At 35.1% G+C, this 23,253-nt stretch overlaps 1 protein-coding gene across 4 annotated transcripts in view; it reads right to left on the bottom strand.

Annotated features, from left to right (window-relative positions):
- The window catches only part of lig (lingerer), a 409,731-nt gene that overhangs the window by 61,507 nt on the left and 324,971 nt on the right, over positions 1 to 23,253 (bottom strand). For 2 of the 4 annotated variants that reach the window (XM_067095719.1, XM_067095721.1), the window contains 2 exons: positions 9,367 to 9,498; positions 8,939 to 9,175 (listed from right to left, as the gene is read on the bottom strand). In XM_067095719.1, the coding sequence (XP_066951820.1) occupies positions 8,939 to 9,175; positions 9,367 to 9,498 (369 nt within the window). Of the gene's footprint in view, positions 1 to 8,938; positions 9,176 to 9,366; positions 9,502 to 23,253 lie in introns of all 4 variants that reach the window. The other 2 variants (XM_067095720.1, XM_067095722.1) reach the window with 2 other exon arrangements.

The following is a 23,253-nucleotide window of genomic DNA, read 5'->3' as shown; positions in this document are numbered from 1 at the left end:
AATTGAAATATCCTGATAGTGTATTGAACAGTGCATTTGAAGCGGCAAAAAGACTATGTATCAAAACCAGAAAGAACCTTACAACACAAAAATTTGCTTGTTTTGCCTTATAATAATAATATGAAAGATATCCTCATCTTCTTAAGAATTTTGGTGTTAATGTCGCATTTAAGAACAATACAACAATGAAAATGTACTTATCAAGAACTCCCAGACAATACTAAAGGGTGTGTATATAAAATTCCGTGTAAGTCTTGTGACAACTTTTATATTGGCCAAACCGGGAAAGCACTGGAAAAAGAATTGAACAACATATGAAATGTGTGAGATATGCACAAGGAACAGTGGTATATTTGTACATGTTAGTGAGAACAATCATGCTATCAACTGGGAAGGGCAAAAAGGATTGTATATTCTAATAATGCACTGGAAAGGAACATCATTGAATCTAGCTTTATAAAAGAAAGTTACAACCATAATATGAATATCAGTCAAGGGATGTATAAACTTGATCCTTTAATATCAAAAGAAATTTGTAAATTGTTTAAACTTTAAGGTAGGCAGTAGAGATGTATGAAAATAGGATTATCATATTTGTAGACACAGTACGAGGGTAGTAATGTTAATGAGTTTCCAAACTCCTCCTCCATGACACCTGTCAGGTGTGGATCTGAGGTGGGGTATGGTCTGTTTATCAGCAATGTCCCTGAGAGTCTATTGTGATTTTTAGCCAAATGAGTTTTAAAGGCCACTCCTACCTCGACACCGGCCTGAGTGGGGATTTGGGAGTCTCTAACTTGTTGTGTATGTTCATCAGTACTGTTCTTTGTAGTATATATATTTGTGACTTCTCACACTCTGTATCAGTCCTTCACAATGGCTTGAAATAAAGTTTAAACCGGTCAGGACCTACACCCGTTTTTTTTTTTCACCTGTGGTAATGTGTGATATATATATATATATATATATATATATATATATATATATATATATATATATATATATATATATATATATATATATATATATATATATATATATATATATATATATATATATATATATATATATATATATATATATATATATATATATATATATATATATATATATATATATATATACAGACAGACAGACAGACAGACAGACAGACAGACAGACAGACAGACAGACAGATATATATATATATATATATATATATATATATATATATATATATATATATATATATATATATATATATAATATATATATATATATATATATATATTATATATATATTATATATATATTATATACATACAGTATATATATATATATATATATATATATATATAATATATATATATAATATATATATATAATATATATATATAATATATATATATAATATATATATATTACATTTCAAAATGTGAAAAAAAATAACGCTCCCTGATGGTTGGCAATGCTGTGCGGCCTCAAAAATGTTGTAACACTGCTTAAAATCAAACAGAGTAAGAAAGGGTTTATAGGGTGTGGGGAAGCCTTGAGAAGTTTCCAAAGAGGGGGAGGGGGTGTGGGGGAAGCCTTGAGAAATTTCCAAAGAGGGGAGGGGTGGGATCGCTGGTCACCATGGGAGAGGAGGGGCAATGTGGGGAGAGGAAGAGGGAACAATAACTGAGATATGTTTACATCAACGCTTAATTACAGCAACACACACACCTTTCTTTTTATTTATATTTTATGCTACAATATTTTTGTTTATATTTTTACCATATTTTCTAATTATTTTTCAAACCAAAAGAGAAATGTAATCATGTGCGTAGGGTAGGTACATATACACGTTCATTCCATGGCATCAGTGAACTTGCTACAGCCTGTTTGGTTTTGTCTTGCCTGCATATGAAATTTGCATTTTAATTATCTTTACGGTGATTAAAGATGACATATGAACAGTGATAAAACATTCTCTTGTGTACTGTTATGATGTGTCTGATAATCATACTTAGAGTCAACTAAACTTGTAATGAAATATGGTACAGTAAATCAAGCAAAGCAAAAAAAAACAGGCAACACATATGTACATATGCATGAACCCATTCAATAGCGCAGTGAACTTCCCAGAGTTGGTTTAGTTTTGGGTTTTTATGATGCAGTAATTCATATTTCAATAAAGGATATGTACAGTACTGACAGAGAGAGAACAACAACTGAGGTATGTTTACATCGAACCTAATGCAGTAACACACACACTCCTCAATTTTATTTACAATTTATGCATGTAGATACACAGACACTCATTAATTCCTATAACTTTTTAGTAGTCTTCTGATAATGAATCTGCTTTGAACTCATCAAGAAATGTCACATATACTAAAGATGTAAACACAGGGTGTTGTAATATAATGCCCAAACTGTGAATTACAAACTAAATGAATTTCATTTTTGGTGATTGTACTAGGCTAGGCTTTCAAACCAGTTCACCAAACTTATGACTTATGTAACAATTCATGACCACCTCTCTAGAATTAACAACCACTTTCCACAGAACCAACATAAACAACATCGAGTAAGACGTAAACAACAAATCAGGAAATGGTTGTTATGAGATTGTGAGGGATTTTACTTGAACAAAGTATGTTAGTTTACCTTTGTATACCTGTTTTATATTTATGTACATACATAAAAATAATAATTCCATTACTACATTTGTTTCTTTTAGCAACTAAAAAATTATTCTCCTAATTCTTCCACTAGAAGGCTCAATCAGCTGATTCTGAGAATGTAAACACTACAAATGGCAGGATGATCTTTTTTTATACACATTACAATGATGATGTAAGATAATAGTACAGTATAAATGGATTCTGTAAGTAAAACAACAGTTTCAATAAATTCAGCCGTAATAGCCTATTTGGCTTGTGCAAATGGACACTGCGAGTGTAACACCTGGGCTAGCCTAGGTCAATGGTTCACACATACACATTTTGTATATTATATATGGTAATACAATATGATAACAACTGATAAAAAAGTTGCTGTGTAAACATAATCATAAAACTATGGTAGGCTGTGGGTAAACAAAGACAGAAGAGGGTTGCATTTATTTTCAAAGTGTACTTATGTAATGTATTTCATTACAAATATGAGCCAAAAAGGTAGATAATTGCCTTTTGCATAAAGTTTTCAGTTTAATGTGTGATGGTTGTTGTTTATAAGGATACTGAGTGTTTACAGTCATGTGGTACTGACAAGGTTAGGTGAGGAAGGGTTATGGAGTTGCACTTGAACAACTGTAGATTTCTTTACTCGCAACTATCTGGATTTTGGGATTATCCAACGGGCCCTTGGCTCTATTAATCCAGATAATTAAAGGATTACTGTACTTGAAAGACAGAAAAACCAGCAAAAACATTTTTTAAGAATGTAAAATTATGGAAAACTGTGCCTTGTTCGAGTACTTCCATTCTGACAATAACCAAATATCTATGGATCAATTTATTGTTATAAATATGGCTTTTGAGAGCTTTGGTTCCTATCTGTACAGTTAGCTTAAGGAATGTGACCCTTATAACAAGACTATACTAATACCAAGCAGTTTTTTAAAATGTTCAGAATTTTTTGCTGTCAATTATATTTCCTACACTGGCACCTCAACTTATCGGACCTCATCACTGTGACCGGCAATAAAAAAAAATTTAATTTTTAAACCCTTGGTTTTGCAAGTAAGCAAGTGTGATAATCTTTTCTCTTGTTATAAAAGTTCTACCTAGAGTTTACAGTATAGCCATAATGCAATGTGACTGCTGGACATTGTTAAAAATTGAGACAGTATTTATTTGTTTAGTTGGCTACCACGTGTTGAGAAATTCTGAGATGTTTGGTTAATAAAGTGTAATTCCATGCATATATGTACTTTACCTGTAATTCAGAACAATCACACTACTGCAAATCATTGTTAATAAAATCTTTAAAAACAGTTCATGTATGAATTCTACTAAAGGGATTCTGTTTCATTGTAAGAGAACCATGCTCTGAAATTCTAACAGAACCCATTAGCTGTATTCAAAATAATAACAATTTTGATAAAATTGTTGACTTACGTTATCCAATTATATAGCATGCATTGTCATAAAAAAAAGTTAAACATTGCTATCAGGCCCCAATTGCATTATGGTAATGTTTACATTCTCAGAATCAGATGACTGAGTTTTTGATGAAATTGTTACTATTTGTTGCTAAATGAAGCATAATTTGTAAACTAATAAAGCTTGGTTTAAAAACACAGCTCATCTCTGGCTATACCAACAAATTTCAAATGAAGTGAAACTGTGATTTGTTAGTTTTGCTTATCATTTTCACCTGTTCAAAACATATAGTAGCTTTATTAGTTTCTTCAGCCACACTTACAACATGCAGCTTCAGCGATATACTTTCTTAACACAAGATTTTCTTCATTGTGTGAAGGATGAATAAAATTAATTTCAATACAGGCAGTCCCCGAGTTACGACAGAGATCCGTCCCTATGGCCTGGTGTAAGTTGGATTTCATCATAAGTCGGTTCTTAACATTAAACAGTTTATAAAAATTTTAAAAAGTGAAGAATTCCTTACCTTTCATCCAGTGGTTGCTTGTGCACTGGAAGGGGCATTTTGAAGGATGTAGAGACAGGATTATAGGGATGAGGGAGGATGTAGGAGGGGAACCAGCAGAAGGTGCTGAAGATACAGGTGCAGGGGAGTCAGGGTGATACAAAGTTGCAGATGGAGCTGGAGATACAAGTGCTGGGGAGTCTGGGTTACGAGAAAGTACTGGTAACTGTGTCTGGAGTGGTTGATGGTGCTGGAAATTGCTTTTTCCTTTTCCTCCAAAGTCTCCCTGTAAAAACTGAGCCACTCCTTGACCCCTCTAAGTATCTTGGTGTACCTTTCAATATTAGGGTCCTCACCCTTGAAACACACCATCCCTGCCTCTACCAAGAAAATACCTTATGCTAAGTCCTTTACTCTTAATAACCTGGGGTCTGGGACTGGTGCCTCCTCCTCCTCCTCAATCATCTGCTTCTCCAGCTGAATGAGGTCCTCTTCTGATAACTCCTCTCCATGGGATTCCAGCAGCTCACTGACATCATCAGCATTCACCTGCAAATTTAGCTCCTTACTTATTCCAACAACTTTGTTGGTGACATTTTCAAGTGTCTCCTCAAAGCCCTGAAAGTCATTTGCAAACTGCATACATAGTTTCTTCCATGTCCTATTTGTACTAGTCTCCTTTACCTCGTCCCAAGCATCTGCAATGTTCTTTACAGCTTCCTGAATGTTGTAAGACTCCCAAAAGTCCTTGAGAGTTAAGTTCCTGTTTCTTTCCATGACCTTGAAGGCACTGTTAATCGTCCTTCAGAGGTAGCAGGACTTGAAGGAGGCAATGACACCCTAGTCCATTGGTTGCAAAATGGATGTAGTATTTGTGGAAAGGTAAACTACCTTCACATTAGGATGCATGTCATTCAATTGTGAAGGGTGTCCAGGGCATTATCCAACACAAGGAAAACCTTAAAGGGCAGACCCTTTGAAGCACATTATCATTCCATTGCTGGCACAAAGTGAATATTAAACCAGTCTTCAAAAATGTGGTGTAACCCAAGCCTTCTTATTAGACTTCCTAAAGACAGGGAGGTGGCTCTTGAAAGTTCCCTGAGTGGCCTTGGATTCTCAGCCAAATACACCAACTAGGGCATAAGCTTAAAGTTGCCAGTAGCATTACCCCCAAGAAGTATAGTCAGTCTCTCCTTACTGACTTTATGGCCTGTTGCTGACTTCTCCTACATTGAGATATACGTACAACTAGGCACACGCTTCCAAAATAAGCCTCTCACATCCACATTAGACACTTGTTTGGGTTAGTAATACCCCCTCCCTAATATTTCAGCCAACCCACTGGGAAATTCTTTTTGCTGCTTCCTCATAGCACTAGCAGCTTCACCTTGCAGCTTAAGATTGTGCAAATTAGCACAAACCTTAAAATGACTAACCAACCTTTACTCACCATACACTGTTCACTCTCACTCCATTCCTCCTTTTCACTTTTCAACACCTAATGTAACTTTTTAGCCTTTTCTTGAATCACCATAAGGCTCACTATAATATGATGCCTATTCTTGTCTTCAAGCCAGATCAACAATAATCTTTCCATCTCAATAATGAAACCACTACGCTGCTTAGTTACAATTTTCACTTTCATAGCAGCAGTTCCTTTCACATGCTCAAGGATATATTCCTAATCCTTTATAATAGTAGTCACCATCGACAGACTAAGCCCAAGCGAACGACCGATGTTGGTGGCAGTTTTTCCCTTTTGTGAATGCTTCACTGTGTCTAATTTCACTTCCATTGTGATGGCTTTCCTTTTCTTCAACACACTGCCATCAGAAGAATCAACCTTACACTTGGGAGCTATAATAATGGGCTAAAAGAGACAAAGTATTTTATGATATCATAATGAAAGCACAGGCTAACACAAGAAAAATGTACCAAAATGGCTCTCTACAGAGTACTGACCAACGCAGTCTTCCTCACTTACGCTGTATTCCTAAGGCACACTGAATAACAATAAGAAAAAGTAGTACCAGCTTGCATCCTATACCTATACCGACATCGCATCGTAACTTCAGGTCATCATATGTCGGAACCAGATTTATTATGAATAGCGTTGTCAGATCAGACTGACATAGGTCAGGTGCGTCGTAACCCAGGGACTGCCTGTACTTATGGAAGTCACCATTGATAACTGGCAAGTTTTTAACAAGTTGATAACTGTAATGCAACTCTAAATAAATATGCATTAGTTATGGTAACTAACATCAACAAACAGCTGTTTCTCGCATCAGTTACTTATGTCAGTTCCTGTTACTGTCTTTGTTTGTGTTTTACCGAGCAGTGGTCACTGAAATGGTACATGGTTGTCAATAATAAGAAATTGAAATGAATTATTAGATATGCAAGTAAGTTTGGTAAACCTGGCTGAACGTATCACAATTCACACTTAACAAGTTAGTGTGTGTGCGTCCATAAATACGTATGCATATGCAACACACCACGATAAACTACCACTTAACATGCATTTGCCTCTCTCTCTCTCTCTCTATCTCTCTCTCTTTCTCTCTCTTATATTTTACCTGCTCTCTCTTATTCTTTAAAACATACTTTACTGTGAGAGAGAGAAAGGCAAGCAAATGCACAGTAAGTGCACAGTTTACTCTACAGTCATTTATACGTGTATTTACACCCACATATACAGTGAAAAATATATGTATGTCACACTACATCACTGTATTATGTACAATTTTGTACTGCATTAAATGAATCACAATGAAGATACTGCACAGAGAGAGAGAGAGAGAGAGAGAGAGAGAGAGAGAGAGAGAGAGAGAGAGAGAGAGAGAGAGAGAGAGAGAGAGAGAGAGAGAGAGAGAGAGAGAGAGAGAGAGAGAGAGAGAGAGAGAGAGAGAGAGAGAGAGAGAGAGAGAGAGAGAGAGAGAGAGAGAGAGAGAGAGAGAGAGAGAGAGAGAGAGAGAGAGAGAGAGAGAGGGGGGGCAAACAGTGAGTGTGTAGTGATATATAACTTATGTTAAAACAAAGATGTTTATGATTTTTATATTTTTCCATGGTTTCTGAGTAGTGTTTCAAATGATCTTTGTGTATTTAAGATACCGTGTAAGCATACCCAGTAAGTAGTAGAACTATAGAAATCAGCTGTGTTTTTGTTAAATTACTCTGTCCATTACTGTATTGTATTTTTGGAAGCAATTCATTTAGTAGATATATTTGTTAAGTTACTCTGTCCAGTACTGTATTGTAAGTATTTTTGGAAGTAATTCATTTAGCAGATATATTTGTTACGTTACTCTGTCCAGTACTGTATTGTAAGTATTTTTGGAAGTAATTCATTTAGCAGATATATTTGTTACGTTACTCTGTCCAGTACTGTATTGTAAGTATTTTTGGAAGTAATTCATTTAGCAGATATATATCTGAAACAGAATAAGTTAATAAATATTTTAGAAAATTAAAATATCAAATATCCGTTAGGATAGGCAATTAATTATTTTATATGGAATTTCTGTTCACTAGAAGCTAAGCGAGTTGCTCCAGAGGGTATAGTATTGTGCTGGGTATTTACCACTCGTTGTTATTTAGCAGATTTCGTAACATAGCAAGAAGGGCAGACCCCACACTGTCTGTTAAGTTGGGGTATTACTGTACTGCTATTGCAACTTTGTTTAGTCATATGCACAGGAAAGTTAAAGTTACAGGTTTGTTTTTCAATACAGGCAGTCCCCAGTTATTGGCGGGGTTCCATTTCTAAGGGTGTGATGATAACCGAAAATCACTGCTAACCGAAAATCGGTGATTTCAGCGCTTTTCAGGGGTTATCAGCGCCAAAAAGCCCAGATTTTCGGTTATCAGCACCTCAGTTAGGCATGTATCGGCACCCATACCCAATTATCGGCACCGATAAGCGGAAATTGGTGATTTTTGGCGCTACACAAGCGCCATAAAACCGGATCGCTGTTAATCGAGCCCGCCGTTAACCGGGGACTGCCTGTAATGTCTTTAAAGTAAATCAAACATGGCTGGCATTTTTCTATACCAACACTAAGTCTTTTCTTGTTCTACAAACTAACTCTTGCTATAGGATGGAAAAGACCCAGTGAATATTTCATCTTACTACAGTATCTAATAACAATTACCACCTTTTACATAACTTCCCAACTTTGCTCAAACTCCAAAAACATTTCTGTTCACAAAAACTGTTTAAACTCTATAACAACTTATATCCTTCAAACAACTTCAAAATACCATTCTTCAAATTTCACAGATTTTTCAACAAGTGTAACAACTTTCATTACATATAAAATACCCTGAAAAAAATTAACAGCAGCTATCCTAAACTTACCTGTGTAATATTATCATAATAATTGCCTGTTCCATACTGTAACTTTGGAGCTGCTGGGAACTGATTAGTTGTTGAACCTGTATGAGCATTGGTTACAGGTGGTATTTGTATGATTGCAGTGGGTGCACCATACTGTGGGAATGAACTTGGTACTGCAGCCATATTATGATACATATAAAATGGAGGCATGGCTGCATTGCCTGTTGCAGTAATGTAAGTGCCTCCAGCCTGCGCACCCTGAAAAATGTTCAAAAATGCATAAATATCACTTTTCCAATTAATAAACACTTCTATGGATTTTACATTCAAAGTGTGCAGTCTACAGGTACAATGACCATACAATTTAACCATACCAATGTACATTTTCAATAAGATTTTAATGCAATTCTATCATAACCAAAAGGTTGAAGATGTTCTCTGTAACATACTTGACCTACTTGTTGATTCATTGTCGAAGGAACAGGTGAAGAGTTCTGGTCTGTGCGAAACTTTGCATCAGCAGCAGAATATGCTGCAGAAGTGATGTTTCCTTCTCTTCCAGTAGCCAAACTAGTAGGAGCCTGCTAAGTAAATCATTGTTGCAGCATTAAAGTTCACTAAATTTTACATACATCATGCATATACAGAAAAGGAAGATCAACAATTGACCAGACTTTTACTATTAGACAGATAATGGAAAAACACTGGGAGTATAATAGAGATATGTGGCAGAATTTTGTTAACTTTAAACAAGTGTATGATGCATCCACAGACCATCAATGTGTAATGTTATGAAGGAATTTAGTATACTGTACCAGAAAAGCTTATAAACTTGGTAAAAGTATGCTACAGGAATAGTAAAAGTTGTGTCCAGGTGGGAAGGAAAAAGACAATGTTTTGAAATTAAAACAGGTTTGAGACAGGGATACCTTCTATCTCCAATATTGTTTAATCAAATTTTTTAAAAAATAACGCACAGTATTGAAGAAGTTGAGGGTGGGGTCATCTTGGGAGATACAAATGCCAAAGTCCTTGCATTTGTTGATGGTGTTGATTTCTTAGGTACTGATATACAAAATATAGAACATCTGTATACACCATTCAAAGAAACTGCTACCAGAGGACTAGAGATCAGTGGAAGTAAAACCAAATTGATCAGACTGTCCAGGAACAACCAACAACAACAGGAACAACAAAACATGGGAGATATCGAGAATGTAAGGGAATTTAAATATCTAGGAAGTATGTTAACACCCAGAAATGAGATGGGGAGAGAGGTTCTGGTTAGAATTACAATGGGGAACAGATGCTTTTTCAGTCTACAACATGTTTTAAAGAGCAGAAACATCACAAGGTCTACCAAACTCAGAATTTACAACACTATTATCAGGCCTGTAGTGCTATATGATTGTGAGACCTGGACACTGACTAAACGTCAAGAACAGACTTCTAGTTTTTTAAAATAACATTTTGCATAGAATAACAAGTCCCATTTACGATATAAATGAAGGTGTTTCGAGAAGAAGACACAACAATGAAATGAGAGATTTAACCAGACAACGGCTATTAACTGGCTATGTAAGGCAGCAGAGGATACATTGGGCTGGACACATGGTTAGAATGGAAGAGGGCAGAATGCCTAAAGTGGTTATGGATCAGTGGAAGGAAGAAGACCAGTGGGGAGACCGACGAAGAGATGGAAAGATAATCTGTTCAGAGATCTAAGAGAACTGGGAGTGGAGGATCCAGAGAATAACTGAGAGAGGCAGCACTCAACAGGGGAACATGGAGGAGTCTGGTGCAAGTGGCCATGGGCCATCAAGAGGCCCGAGAGCCACCAGACTGAGTGAGTGAGAGTTTATTGAGCATGACAGATCCTCTTACCCAGCTCCATGGTTAACATAAAAACATATGAGCTGGGACATCCATGGACTGGCCATATGAACTGGTATACCACATTAAGTCTGTTTAAGCAGATCTGTTGATGATGGGACTTAGTTTTTTTTTTTTTTTCTTTTATTTAATGGTTTTTGGTAAGGCTGTTTTGCTATGTGACAAAGTCCATCCTTCAAGTTATACTTGGTGGAGGAGATAGTACCAGCAGTAATGTTAATGTTACATTTGTCTCCTAGGTATTTAAGATGCATCCTCGCCTAAAAATATAGTTTAACACCACTTTGTGGATCTGGCAATGGCTGTTCACAGTTGTTGTACCATTAATCCAGTGCCAGACATATTTCTTATTAACCTGTTTATTAGAATTATTATTATTTATACGTAATTAGAAATGGGTCTTCTTTGTGGGTTCCTTACTACGACAGTACGATACAACTCTTCTTACTAAGTCTTCAAGAGTGAGTTCTCATGTCTTGAAAGGCAGTCAATCTTTCCAGCAAGACAAGGTTGGTCTTCTTTGAGTGCACAGATGTTCTAAAGTTGTCATCAGTTTGGGATATGAGGATGTCAAGGAAGGGAGCTGGCAATTGTAACAAAACTAAATAGTGTAGTTTAAAGAGTGCTTTATTGAAATGCTTATAAATAATGGTTACCCTAACAAAAGGATTAATAAAGAAATAGGTATGGCACAGGATAGGTAATATAACAACAGTGAACAGCCACAGCCTGATCCACAAAGCAGAGTTAAACTATAAAATGAGGATGCATTAAATACACGAAAGATGAAAATGCCATTAAGAAAACCATCACCGACAACATCTCCACCAAAGACATTAACACACCCTTGGACCTCATATATATAAAAAAATCCAAACCAAAAACCTGTTAATGAAAACAACCCAGCCTTATCATAGATATCCTCTTAAACAGACTAATGTGGTACACCAATTCAAATGGCCAGTCTGTGGATGTCCTGGTTCTATGTTGGTAAGACCACCATGAAACTGGCTAAGAAGCTCTGTCATGCTCAACAGGGCGCCACAAAAAAACCACATAAGGGAAGCACACCTTACTAGTATCACAAGGAATACAATAATAGTAAACACAATAGTAACTGGAAAAGCCCCGGACCTGAGGTTTCTCATAAAACAGAAGCCCTCTCTAAAAACCATCCTATTAGTATTCCTGCTAACTACCAACATTAGGCAGTCTATTATTCATGGAATATTATTACTATTAAGATATTTTAACCAGACCGCTGAGCTGTTTATCAGCTCTCATAGGGTTGGCCCGAAGGATTAAGACGAAATACTTGGTCTAGGTCATAGGCCTAGAAATGGGACCAAATAGGTCATTCGCGTGATGATGATTGAATGAAATTTAAAAGAAATTGTATAATGAGCATGCTTTTACACTGAAATACATGTATGCAATAAATACATTTGCTCATTTCCATACAAACAAAATAAATTAAGGAGATAAAATAAAAAAAAATTAAAATTCAAGAGTAAATTACATAATATTTTAAATACTCTTTTTTTTTTTATCAAACGCCCTATGGGCTTTTGTATTTTCATTATTTACTATTTATTTTTTTACATTTTGTCTATTAAGTTACTCTTCCTCATGAATGTTAAAATTGGAATGACTGAAAATGTAGAAGATTCTGACAAAATTTCCCCTATCAATTTGCTTCCAAAGGTTGATACTCGCTGTCGGTTACACTTTGGACAGTCACACAACACATGTTTGGCTGTTATCAACACTTTGCAATCTGAGCATTCGGGAGGAGGGTTATGTGGACTGTTCATCAAGTGTCCATGTGTCAAACGTGTATGGCCTATTTGAATACGTGTCAGAATTACTTGTCTCTGTGCTATGAACAACTCCATTTTCCAATGCAGGATTTTATAAGTTTCAATTTATTATTTATAGGTTCCTCTTTCCATATATTTTGCCATTTGTTTACAACGATTGTTTTTATATCTCTTATATAATCACTAACTGGGATTTTGACATTTGCTCTTGTCACATGTGGACTGCTTCTTTAGCTGCCTTATCAGCCTCTTCATTTCCTTTAATCCCTACATGGGCAGGGATCCAACATATTTCAATATTTTTTCCATCATTATACAATTTATGGAGTTCAAATTTAATTTTCTATACAACATTAGTTTTTGAGTAGTAACCTTGAACGGCTTCTATAACGCTTCTCAAGTTGCCACATATCACAAAATTATTGAATGATATTTGCTTTAAACTCTGACGGCTACTGCGATTGCACACAACTCTGCTGTGAAGACTGAGACATTATTAGGTAAAGAGAATTGATATGACTTGTTCTGGGATATAGCTGCATATCCTACTCCATGTTGTGATTTAGACCCACCTGTATATATCATGTAATGTGAACTTTTTCGTCTTGTGTGATCTATGGTTTTTTGTCTATGACATTTGGGGGTATATGAGGAACTCTCTGATAAATATTTCAACTGTGTGCAAGTCTTTACTTTATTCATAGTCCAACCGGGGGTAACTTCACTGTTAAAGATAATTGCACATATATATTCTGTGACTCAATCTATTAGCTCTAATTGGGAAAGGAGGTGAATGATTGTTTATAAATATATCCCTTAGATCAAATAGATTTTTTGTTGGTGAATCACTTGTCTTGATTCTTAATGCACTTTTCATTTTTATGAGTTCTCTATGGAGGGACAGTGGCACTTCGCTACTTCCAACTTGTACTGAGGAGACTGGTGAGGATCTAAATGCTCGTGTGCATATTCTTTGTCCTTCATTGTGAATTGGATCTAATATTTTCAGTGCTGCTTCTGATGCTGAACCATATATTTTACTTCAGTAATCAATGACTGATAACACTGTTGCTTTATAAAGCATAGTAAGAGTATGTCTATCAGCTCCCCAATTTGTGTGACAGTTTTTTAATCAGATTTAACCACCCCTTTTGCATCTTGATTTTATGTAAGCCATATGGATTTTCCCATTCAAGTGTGCATCAAATATCAATCCTAAAAATTTTGCAGTTTGGCTAATTGGTATATTATTGTTTCTGATTTCCAATTCTATTTCTTCCCTTTTTTCCAATTTTTATTTTTATAAATCACGACTGCTTGAGTTTCTCTATGGAAAATCTAAAACCTACAGATGAGGTCCATTCATCTATTTTTATTATGGCTTTTTTAATCATTCGTTCTGCACGTTTCATGCGTGATTCTGTATATGGCAAAATCATCTGTATATAGGTTACATTTATTCCAACCAGTAGCATGTTACTGATATCATTAATTGCTGATGTAAACAGAGTACCACTAAGGACGCTTCCTTGTGGGACTCCATTTTCAAGTTGGAATGCTTTTGAAAAAGCATTATCTATTCTCACCTGAAAAGTGCAATCAGCCATAAAGTTTTCAATAAACTTAGGAAGATGGCCGTGTACGTTATCATGTAATGTTTTTAATATTGCATACCTCCATGTAGTTAAGTATACATAAGTTTAACCAGACCACTGAGCTGATTAACAGCTCTCCTAGGGCTAGCCCAAAGGATTAGACTTATTTTACGTGGCTAAGAACCAATTGGTTACCTAGCAACGGAGCCTACGGCTTATTGTGGAATCCGAACCACATTATAGTGAGAAATGAATTTCCATCACCAGAAATACATTCCTCTAATTCTTCATTGGCCGGCCGGAGACGCGAACTCGGGCTCAGCAGAGTGCTAGCCGAGAACTATATCAACCCGTCCAACGAGGAACTGACCTCCATGTAATGGTCATATGCCTTTTGAATGTCAAAAAAAGACAGCTACTGTAATTTTATTTCTTTCAAATCCTCTACATATATGGTCTTCCAAATTAGATAGAGAATCTAATGCAGATCAATTATGTTGTGAACCAAACTGGGAAGGACTCAAAATTTTATTTTCACGTATGTGCCACATGTCATGCATTTACCATTTTCTCCAACAACTCGCATAAACAACTTGTTCAAGAGACTGGTCTATAATAATTTACATTACTAGGATCCTTTCCTGGTTTGGGTATGGAAATTATCATCACATTTCACCATTCATCTGGAATGAAGTTTCAGAGCCATAAATGATTGTAAAATTTTAATAAGTAAGATTTTGCCAAAGGTGCTAGGTGGCAGATCATTTCAAAGCAAATATCATCACCTCCTGGAGTAGATTTTATTACTGTTCAAGAGAGCATATTCCAACTCTTCCACACTGAATTTCTTACTATAATATATATCTTCCTTTGTCTAAAAATTACGTTTAATAGATTCTGCTTTATTCTTTATTTTTTTGAAATGTTCGTCCAAATTTTGGTTACTGGTTATTTTGGCAAAACTTGCACCATATGTTACTGATTTCAAAGGGATCTAAAATATTTTTGCCATTATCTAATATAGCTGGTCTGGGTGGTCTAATATTTGTTCCATTTATTTTTCGGAATTTTTCACATACTTTTTGAATGGATGTTTCACTTGTTATTTCTGATACATACAATGTCAAAGATATTATTTTACCTTTTATGACTTCCTTTCTAAATTTGGCTAATATTTTATTACATACAGGTTTTAATGCATCTATTTCTAATAATATACTTGTCACTTTTCAGGTTTTCTTCTAGGAATGGCTTTATTTATTTATTTTATTGAATCTTCTGTTTAGGGTATCTAACCTTCTTCTTAGTGTGTGGTTTTCTCATACTAATCCAAATAGTACATCTGACCACCAGGGGACTGTTTGTTAGTATGGGGTTTTGAATGAGGAATAGCTTTGTCTACTGCTTAATGAAGGACACAAAGAATTCATTTGTCTTATTATGATTTTTCAAATAATCATAAGGCGGAATATTTCTGGTATGCTTTTTGCATGTTATAATGTGGAGAGTATGGTTTTGGTTTATTATTTAATAGGGATATTATTATAGGAAAATGATCACTTGAGTAGGAGTCATCACATGTATTCCAATCTAGTTTGTCAACTATATTTGTTGAACAAAGGGTGACATCTATTGAGGAAAATGTTCCATGGGTTTTGGAACAATATGTATTTACTTCATTGTCATTCAGACAACAGAGGTTATTAGTGTTCATTAAGTTTTCTACTTTTTCTCCATTTTTATCTAGTGTAATAGGGTTATAGATTGATTATGATTATAAAATTTAGGTCTTGAAGACCAAGCATAGTCCCATACTGGATTATGTGCACTATCTCCTACAATTAACCCTTTAACGCCGAAGCCCAATTTACAAAAACGTCTCTCGTATGCCGGCGACGTTCAGTGAGTTAGCGCCGAAGCGGTAAAAAAGGTTTTTTTAAAAAAATCACAGCACGCTTAGTTTTTAAGAAAGAGTTCATTTTTGGCTCATTTTTTTTGTCATTGCCTGAAGTTTAGTATGCAACCATCAGAAATGAAAAAAAATCATTATCATATATAAATATTGGAATATATGACAGCGAAAAAAAAAAATCCTATATAATTGTATACAAATCGCGCTGTAAGCAAAACAGTTAAAGCTAATGAGTTAATTTTTTTTAGTTGTATTTTACACTAAATTGCGATGATTTTGGTATATAACATATTTTAAAACGATCAAAGCAACACAGAGAAAATATTATCACAAAATGATGCATGAATTCGTAACGCGCGGACGTAAGAAAATGTTTTTTTCAAAAATTCACCATAAATCGAAATATTGTGCTAGAGACTTCCCGTTTGTTGAGAAATGAAGCTAATTGATTAAATATTACTAGACTGTAAGTGTTTTAGCTTACAATTGCAGTTTTCGACCATTTCGGTCGAGTTAAAGTTGACCAAAAGTCTAATTTTTTCTATTTATCGTGATTTATATGAAAATATTTCAAAATTGGTAAAAGCTACAACCATGAGTTATTTTTTGTTGTACTGAACATAAAATTGCGCACATTTTCATATATAAAACTTTATGTAACGACTAATATAAAACGGTGCAAACATTACGACAACGTGACGAAAGAATTTCTGAGATGTTCGGCAGAGTTACCGAGCGGACGTAAGGAAAATGTTTTTTTCAAAAATTCACCATAAATTGAAATATTGTGCTAGAGACTTCCAATTTATTGCAAAATGAAGGTAAACGATTGAATATTACTAGAATGTAAAAGTTTTAGCTTACAATTGCGTTTTTTTACCATTTCGGTCGAGTTAAAGTTGACCGAAGGTTGAAATTTTGGCAGTTATCGTGATTTATGTGAAAATATTTCAAAACTGATAAAAGCTACAACCATGAGCTATTTTCTGTTGTATTCTACACGAAATTGCGCACATTTTCATATATAAAAGTTTATGTAACGACTAATGTAAAACGATGCAAACATTACGACAACATAACGAAAAGAATTTCTGAGATGTTCAGCAGAGTTACAGCAGCAGACGAGCGTGAAACAAAATTTTTTTTCAGAAATTCACCATAAATCGAAATATAGTGCTAGAGACTTCCAATTTGTTGCAAAATGAAGGTACATGATTGAATATTACTAGAATGTAAGAGTTTTAGCTTATAATTGCGTTTTTTTACCATTTCGGTCGAGTTAAAGTTGACCGAAGCTTGAAATTTTGGCAGTTATCGTGATTTATATGAAAATATTTCAAAACTGATAAAAGCTACAACCATGAGTTATTTTCTGTTGTATTCTACATGAAATTGCGCACATTTCCATATATAAAACTTTATGTAACGATTAATATAAAACAGTGCAAACATTACGACAACGCGGCGAAAGAATTTCTGGCGGACGTATGAAAAAGTTTTTTTCAAAAATTCACCATAAATCGAAATATTGTGCTAGAGACTTCCAATTGGTTGCAAAATGAAGGTAAATGATTGAATATTACTAGAATGTAAGAGTTTTAGCTTACAATTGCATTTTTTACCATTTCGGTCGAAAGTCAAAGTTGACCGAAGGTTGAAATTTTGGCAGTTATCGTGGTTTATATGAAAATATTTCCAAACTGATAAAAGCTACAACCATGGGTTGTATTTTGCTGTATTGTACATGAAATTGCGCACATTTTCATATATAAAACTTTATGTAACGGCTAATATAGAACAGTGCAAAAATTACGACAAAATGACGAAAGAATTTATGAAATTTTCGGCTGAGTTACCGCCCGTGCGTAAGAAAAATGTTTTTTTTTTAAAATTCACCATAATCGAAATATTGTGCTAGAGACTTCCAATTTGTTGCAAAATGAAGGTACATGCTTGAATATTACTAGAATGTAAGAGTTTTAGCTTACAATTGCGTTTTTTCGACCATTTTGGTCGAAGTCAAAGTTGACCAAAGGTTGAAATTTTTGTAGTTGACGCACGGCACGTCCACTCGGCACCCAACAGACAATTTTAGTCGACGTATGATACGTCCAGTAGGAGTTTAAGGATTAAAAAGGCAAATCCACACTCCTTTCCTAGATCACATGATATCAGGAGAGTAAGCATGCCATTGGCCCTCTTCAGAAATGTCTCCTTCAAAGAAGTCTCCAAATGTACAGGGTGGTCATAAAAAAAAAAAAAAAAAAAAAAAAAAAAAAAAACATCGCCATGTGCTTGACACTGTGTATCAGCAGGTAGCATGGTTAGTCCTAACCCCTAGGTGCTACAGCAGAAAACCAGGGGTCTTACTGGCGGTGAATATGCTAACTATCGCTGGGAGAGGGGCAACAGTGCTGCAACCAAACCCAGCATGCTTAGGTAAGCCACTGTAGAACTACATCCTAAAATGTAAGTTGTATAGTTTCTTGTTCCTTGGTACCAAAACCTGAAGAGTATTTGGAATAAAGAATGGGACTTGAAATTTGAGGCTTGGCCTTGGACCTGAAATGTATTTTTCCTTTGGGGTGTTGGGATTAAAAATTGAGAGCTTAAGCCTTTTTCGTCTGCTGTCAATTTCTTTGTAAAGCTCCTTGAGGATGAAACAAGCAACTACGCTATCAAAAAAAAAGTTTTGACATAGGAAAAATCTAATTTTGGTATTCACTGCTGAGTCCTCAAAACCATCCCACTTCCCTGACAAAAAGGCATGGGATTTGGGCAAGGGATCATCCTACATTGACCAACAGAGAGCAATGGCTCCTCAGTCTTTAACAGCCCGACTGTAAACGAGAGGGCGGATGCACCTGCGCAATAGTCACTTCTCTTTCTTGCAGGTTCTTTGATGTTGGAAAAACTGGGTTCAGCTTTGCTGAAGATAAGGGTAAGTGCCCTCTTATCTTTGAGTCCATTATATACTCCACCATGTGGTATAATGTTAATCATTATGACACAATAGCTGGCAAAAAAAGACCAAGTAGATGAGAATTCTTTGATATTAGTTTGATCACATGGACCTCCAGCAGAACATGGAAGGTAACTACTCCTTGAGGACTCAACAGCAACTACCAAAAATAGGGTTTTCCTACATCATAATCCATTTTTTGGTGTTATTTTCATGACTAAATACATTTTTATGACAAAAAAATTATTCATTAATTTTCAAATACTGTTAAGATTAATAATAATAACAATAATAATCTACGATTAAATAATATGTAATAAGATGAGATAATTTGAAACTCAAATATAAGCATTTTTAGAGGGTACATTCTATGATAAAATAATGATTTACAGTACTAATTTTCAAATATTATTAATTTTAATATGATTAAATAACAAAAAATATTTAAAAATAATTTTCTCTCTCTCTCTCTCCAAATAATAATAATAATAATAATAATAATAATAATAATAATAATAATAATAATAATAATAATAATAATAATAATAATAATATACTGTAATTACAACATTTATGCATTTCTATAGTAAGTTATGAAAAATTTTAAACAAACAAATTTCAACCCCAGTCCTTTGCTGAGTTTTGGAGCTCCGAAACTCAGCAAAAGTGAGGGTTGAAATTTGTTTGTTTAAAATGTTTCATAACTTACTATAGAAATGCATAAATGTTGTAATTACAGTAAATTACTATTATTATTATTATTATTGTTATATTTGAAAAAGTACTTATTATTCGGTAACTCATTTATTTATCATACTAAAAAAAAATGAACATAGCATAAAAATCTCTCATCTCAGAAAGAGAGAGAGAGAGAGAGAGAGAGAGAGAGAGAGAGAGAGAATTATTTTTAATTATCTAATGTTATTATTTAATCTTATTTAACTTGATATTAATATTTGAACATTGGTACTGTAAATCATTATTTTATCATAAAATTTACCCTCTAAAAACATCTAAATAGATGTTGCCATGTGATAAAATCAATCTCTCTCTCTCTCTCTCTCAACAAAAGATACTGCTAATTTGAGTCTCTTTAATGTTTTAAAAATGTGTATTAAGGTATTACACCTTTGGACGACCAAAAATAAACATATAACTTTTTTTTGTTGTCAGTTGCTTAAAAAGAAATGGATTAACATTCTTCAAGAGATTAAAGAGATAAACACTCTCTCTTTTGCCTGCGCCAGCACAAGGGTTAAAAGTATGTATGTACTGTATATATTTTTAAGGGTGCTAATGTTTAAAATGACTTTGAAAAGATACTAATATAATTTCAAAGATTAATACAGTAATACAATAATAATTTAAGGTATATTTGATGTACGATGATACTTTAAGTATATATTTGGTATTTGAACTTTCAAGATAGGCAGTTATAAGCATTTTCAGAGGGGGTGTTCTAAGTATTCGCAGATATTAACTATTCGCGGGAACGCATTCCCCGCAAACATGGGGGGTTTACTGTACTTGCAAATGATGTCTCATGCCAGCCTCACTGCTCAGCAAGCCAGTTTCAGGAATGAGACCATCACCCATAAGTTTTTGGCTTACGAGGACATCTTTCAAGCCAATCACAGCGCGAGTTTCCTTCTCAGCCAATCAGTAGATGGCATGCACTCAATGCCTGCTGACCATCTCATATGCAATTATCACTTGAACAGTACATGCATAAAAGAAAGTCCTCTACCTACAAAAACATACATCCTCATTGTATCAATATGGAAGGAGTGAGGATTACTAAGGGATAAACAGAATAGATGAGAGGGAACATTTTTCAGTGACAAATAGTTCTGGGGCAGAATTTGGACAAATTCTCCTACACAGGCATCAAAATGCACTTGTCACCCAGTTCCTTCACAAGTAACTCTGGGATGGTAAGGAGTTTGTGGGGACAGCAACCCACAACTGATAAAGGTCAACTGAAGTCAAACTATTATTATTATTAAGATAGTTTAACCAGACCACTGAGCTGCCTATCAGCTCTCACAGGGCTGGCCCAAAGGATTAGGATGAAATACCAGGTCTAGGCCATAGGCCTAGAACTGAGACCAAATAGGTCATTCACGTGATGTTGAATGAAAATTAAATTAAAAAAAACTCTATATATATAAAACAAACTTTTACACTGAAACACGTGTATACAATAAACACATCTGCTCGTTTCCATACATGCAAAAAAATTTAAGAGATTAAAAATTAAATAAAATTTCAAAAAATTAAAAATTAAAATTCAGAATAAATTACATAAATTTTTTTTTTTATTCATTAAATGGTTGGGATGAATGAAAATGTATAAGATTCTGACAAAATTTCCCCCATCAATTTACTTCCAAAGGTTGATATTTGCTGTTGGTTATATTTTGGACAGTCACAAAACACGTGTTTGACTGTTGTCAACACTTTGCATTCTGGGCATTCGTGAGGAGGGCCATGTGGACTGTTCAAGTGCCATGTGTCAAATGAGTAGGGCCTATTCGCAGACGATCAAAAATAACTTGTGTTCTCTCTCTCTCTGACGTGAGCAGCTTCATTTTCCAACACTGGGTTTTATCTGTTTCAATTTATTATTTATAGGTTCCTCGTTCCATATATTTTGCCATTTATTTACAATGATTGTTTTTATATCTCTTATGTAACCACTAATTGGGATTTTTACATTTGCTCTTGCCATGTGGACTGCTTCTTTACCGGCTTTATCAGCCTCTTCATTTCCTTTAATCCCTACATGGGCAGGAATCCAACATATTTCAATATTTTTTCCATTATTATACAATTTGTGAAGTTTATATTTAATTTCCTGTACAATATTCCTTTTTGAATAGTAGCCTTGAACAGCTTCTATAGCACTTCTTGAGTCGCTCACAATCACAGAATACCCATCTGCCAATCCACCTGACACCCAATCCTTCTATGATGGTGGAGAGCAAATGGTCCTCAAAATCCCCTCCTGTTCATAATTACCTCTACTTGATTACTGGCCCCAAAGAGAAAGCAGGGCCATCCTTAAAGAAGACCCCAGTGGGAACTGAAGGGCAATACACCTGCAAAAAGCAATAAAGAGCTCTGTATAATTTCCATGGCAATAGTCAGGCTTGCCCATCCATATGGAATCATGTCTTGTAGCAATCAGCATGTTGAAGCTTTGCAAAAATTCACTCTCAGCATCTGCCATAACACGACCACTGAAGCCTACCTCAGAGATACAGAAGGGAATATTCTGTTAAAAATGTTGCATAACAAATTCAGGACCTCTGAAAACAAAGCTACATCTTGAAGCATCCAGACCTGTTGTGTCTGGATCTTAAAACTGTGATACTGTCCCCTGCAAACTCAAACATTAACTTCTCTGAGGCTGCGCATCACATCTTGGGTGAAACAATAGGTCCAGAGCATTGCTGGCATCATTTAGGAAAGTGAGGACTAATGATCTCAACTGTTACCACATAGCTTGGGCTGAACAGATCTTAGGGGACAAGAACCTCTCAAGAAATGGGAGGAAGAGACTATGAGCATGACTATGAGCAACATGCAAACTCCTGTGGGCAACATACCAAGAAAGAGTTGACTGCCTGACTGGATGATAATAAAGTCCTTAGCCTTCCGAAAAATTACTCAGACTTATTAGAGAATCATCACTGTCACTGGCCCCTCAAAGCCCATCCTTCCTCATTCAGGAACTGTGTAACTCCTAAAAAATCAAAACTGGTGTGTATTTCATGGCTCTAAGGGAGTAAAACATCTAAACCAAAACTTCAAAATCCAATGGTGAGGCTGGAAATCAGTTGGAACAAGTGCCAAGGTAAGAGCACAAGATGAGAAAAGACTATTGTTTAACTAGCAGCAAGATGTTCTCCAACCACAGCATAGATACAGGTGCCTGGGATGTACACAGTCAAGCATCAGGAACAACAGTGGAAGCCATGGAGGGCACTGTTGGCAAAGCACTCCTAACCATAGAGTCAGGAGGAGGCATATCCCATGATACCAGATTATCCATTGAAATTCATTAATTTACTGAAAAATCACTCTTAAAAGCCCTCTTCTGCATGTACATATCCAGTTGCCAAGTGTTTTGCATGTCTGTGTCAAAGAAC

Source organism: Macrobrachium rosenbergii, chromosome 51 (assembly GCF_040412425.1).
Source record: "Macrobrachium rosenbergii isolate ZJJX-2024 chromosome 51, ASM4041242v1, whole genome shotgun sequence".
Lineage (NCBI taxonomy): Eukaryota > Metazoa > Arthropoda > Malacostraca > Decapoda > Palaemonidae > Macrobrachium > Macrobrachium rosenbergii.
The sequence above is the reverse complement of the archived record's forward strand: the minus strand, read 5'-3'. Positions and strand labels throughout refer to the sequence as shown.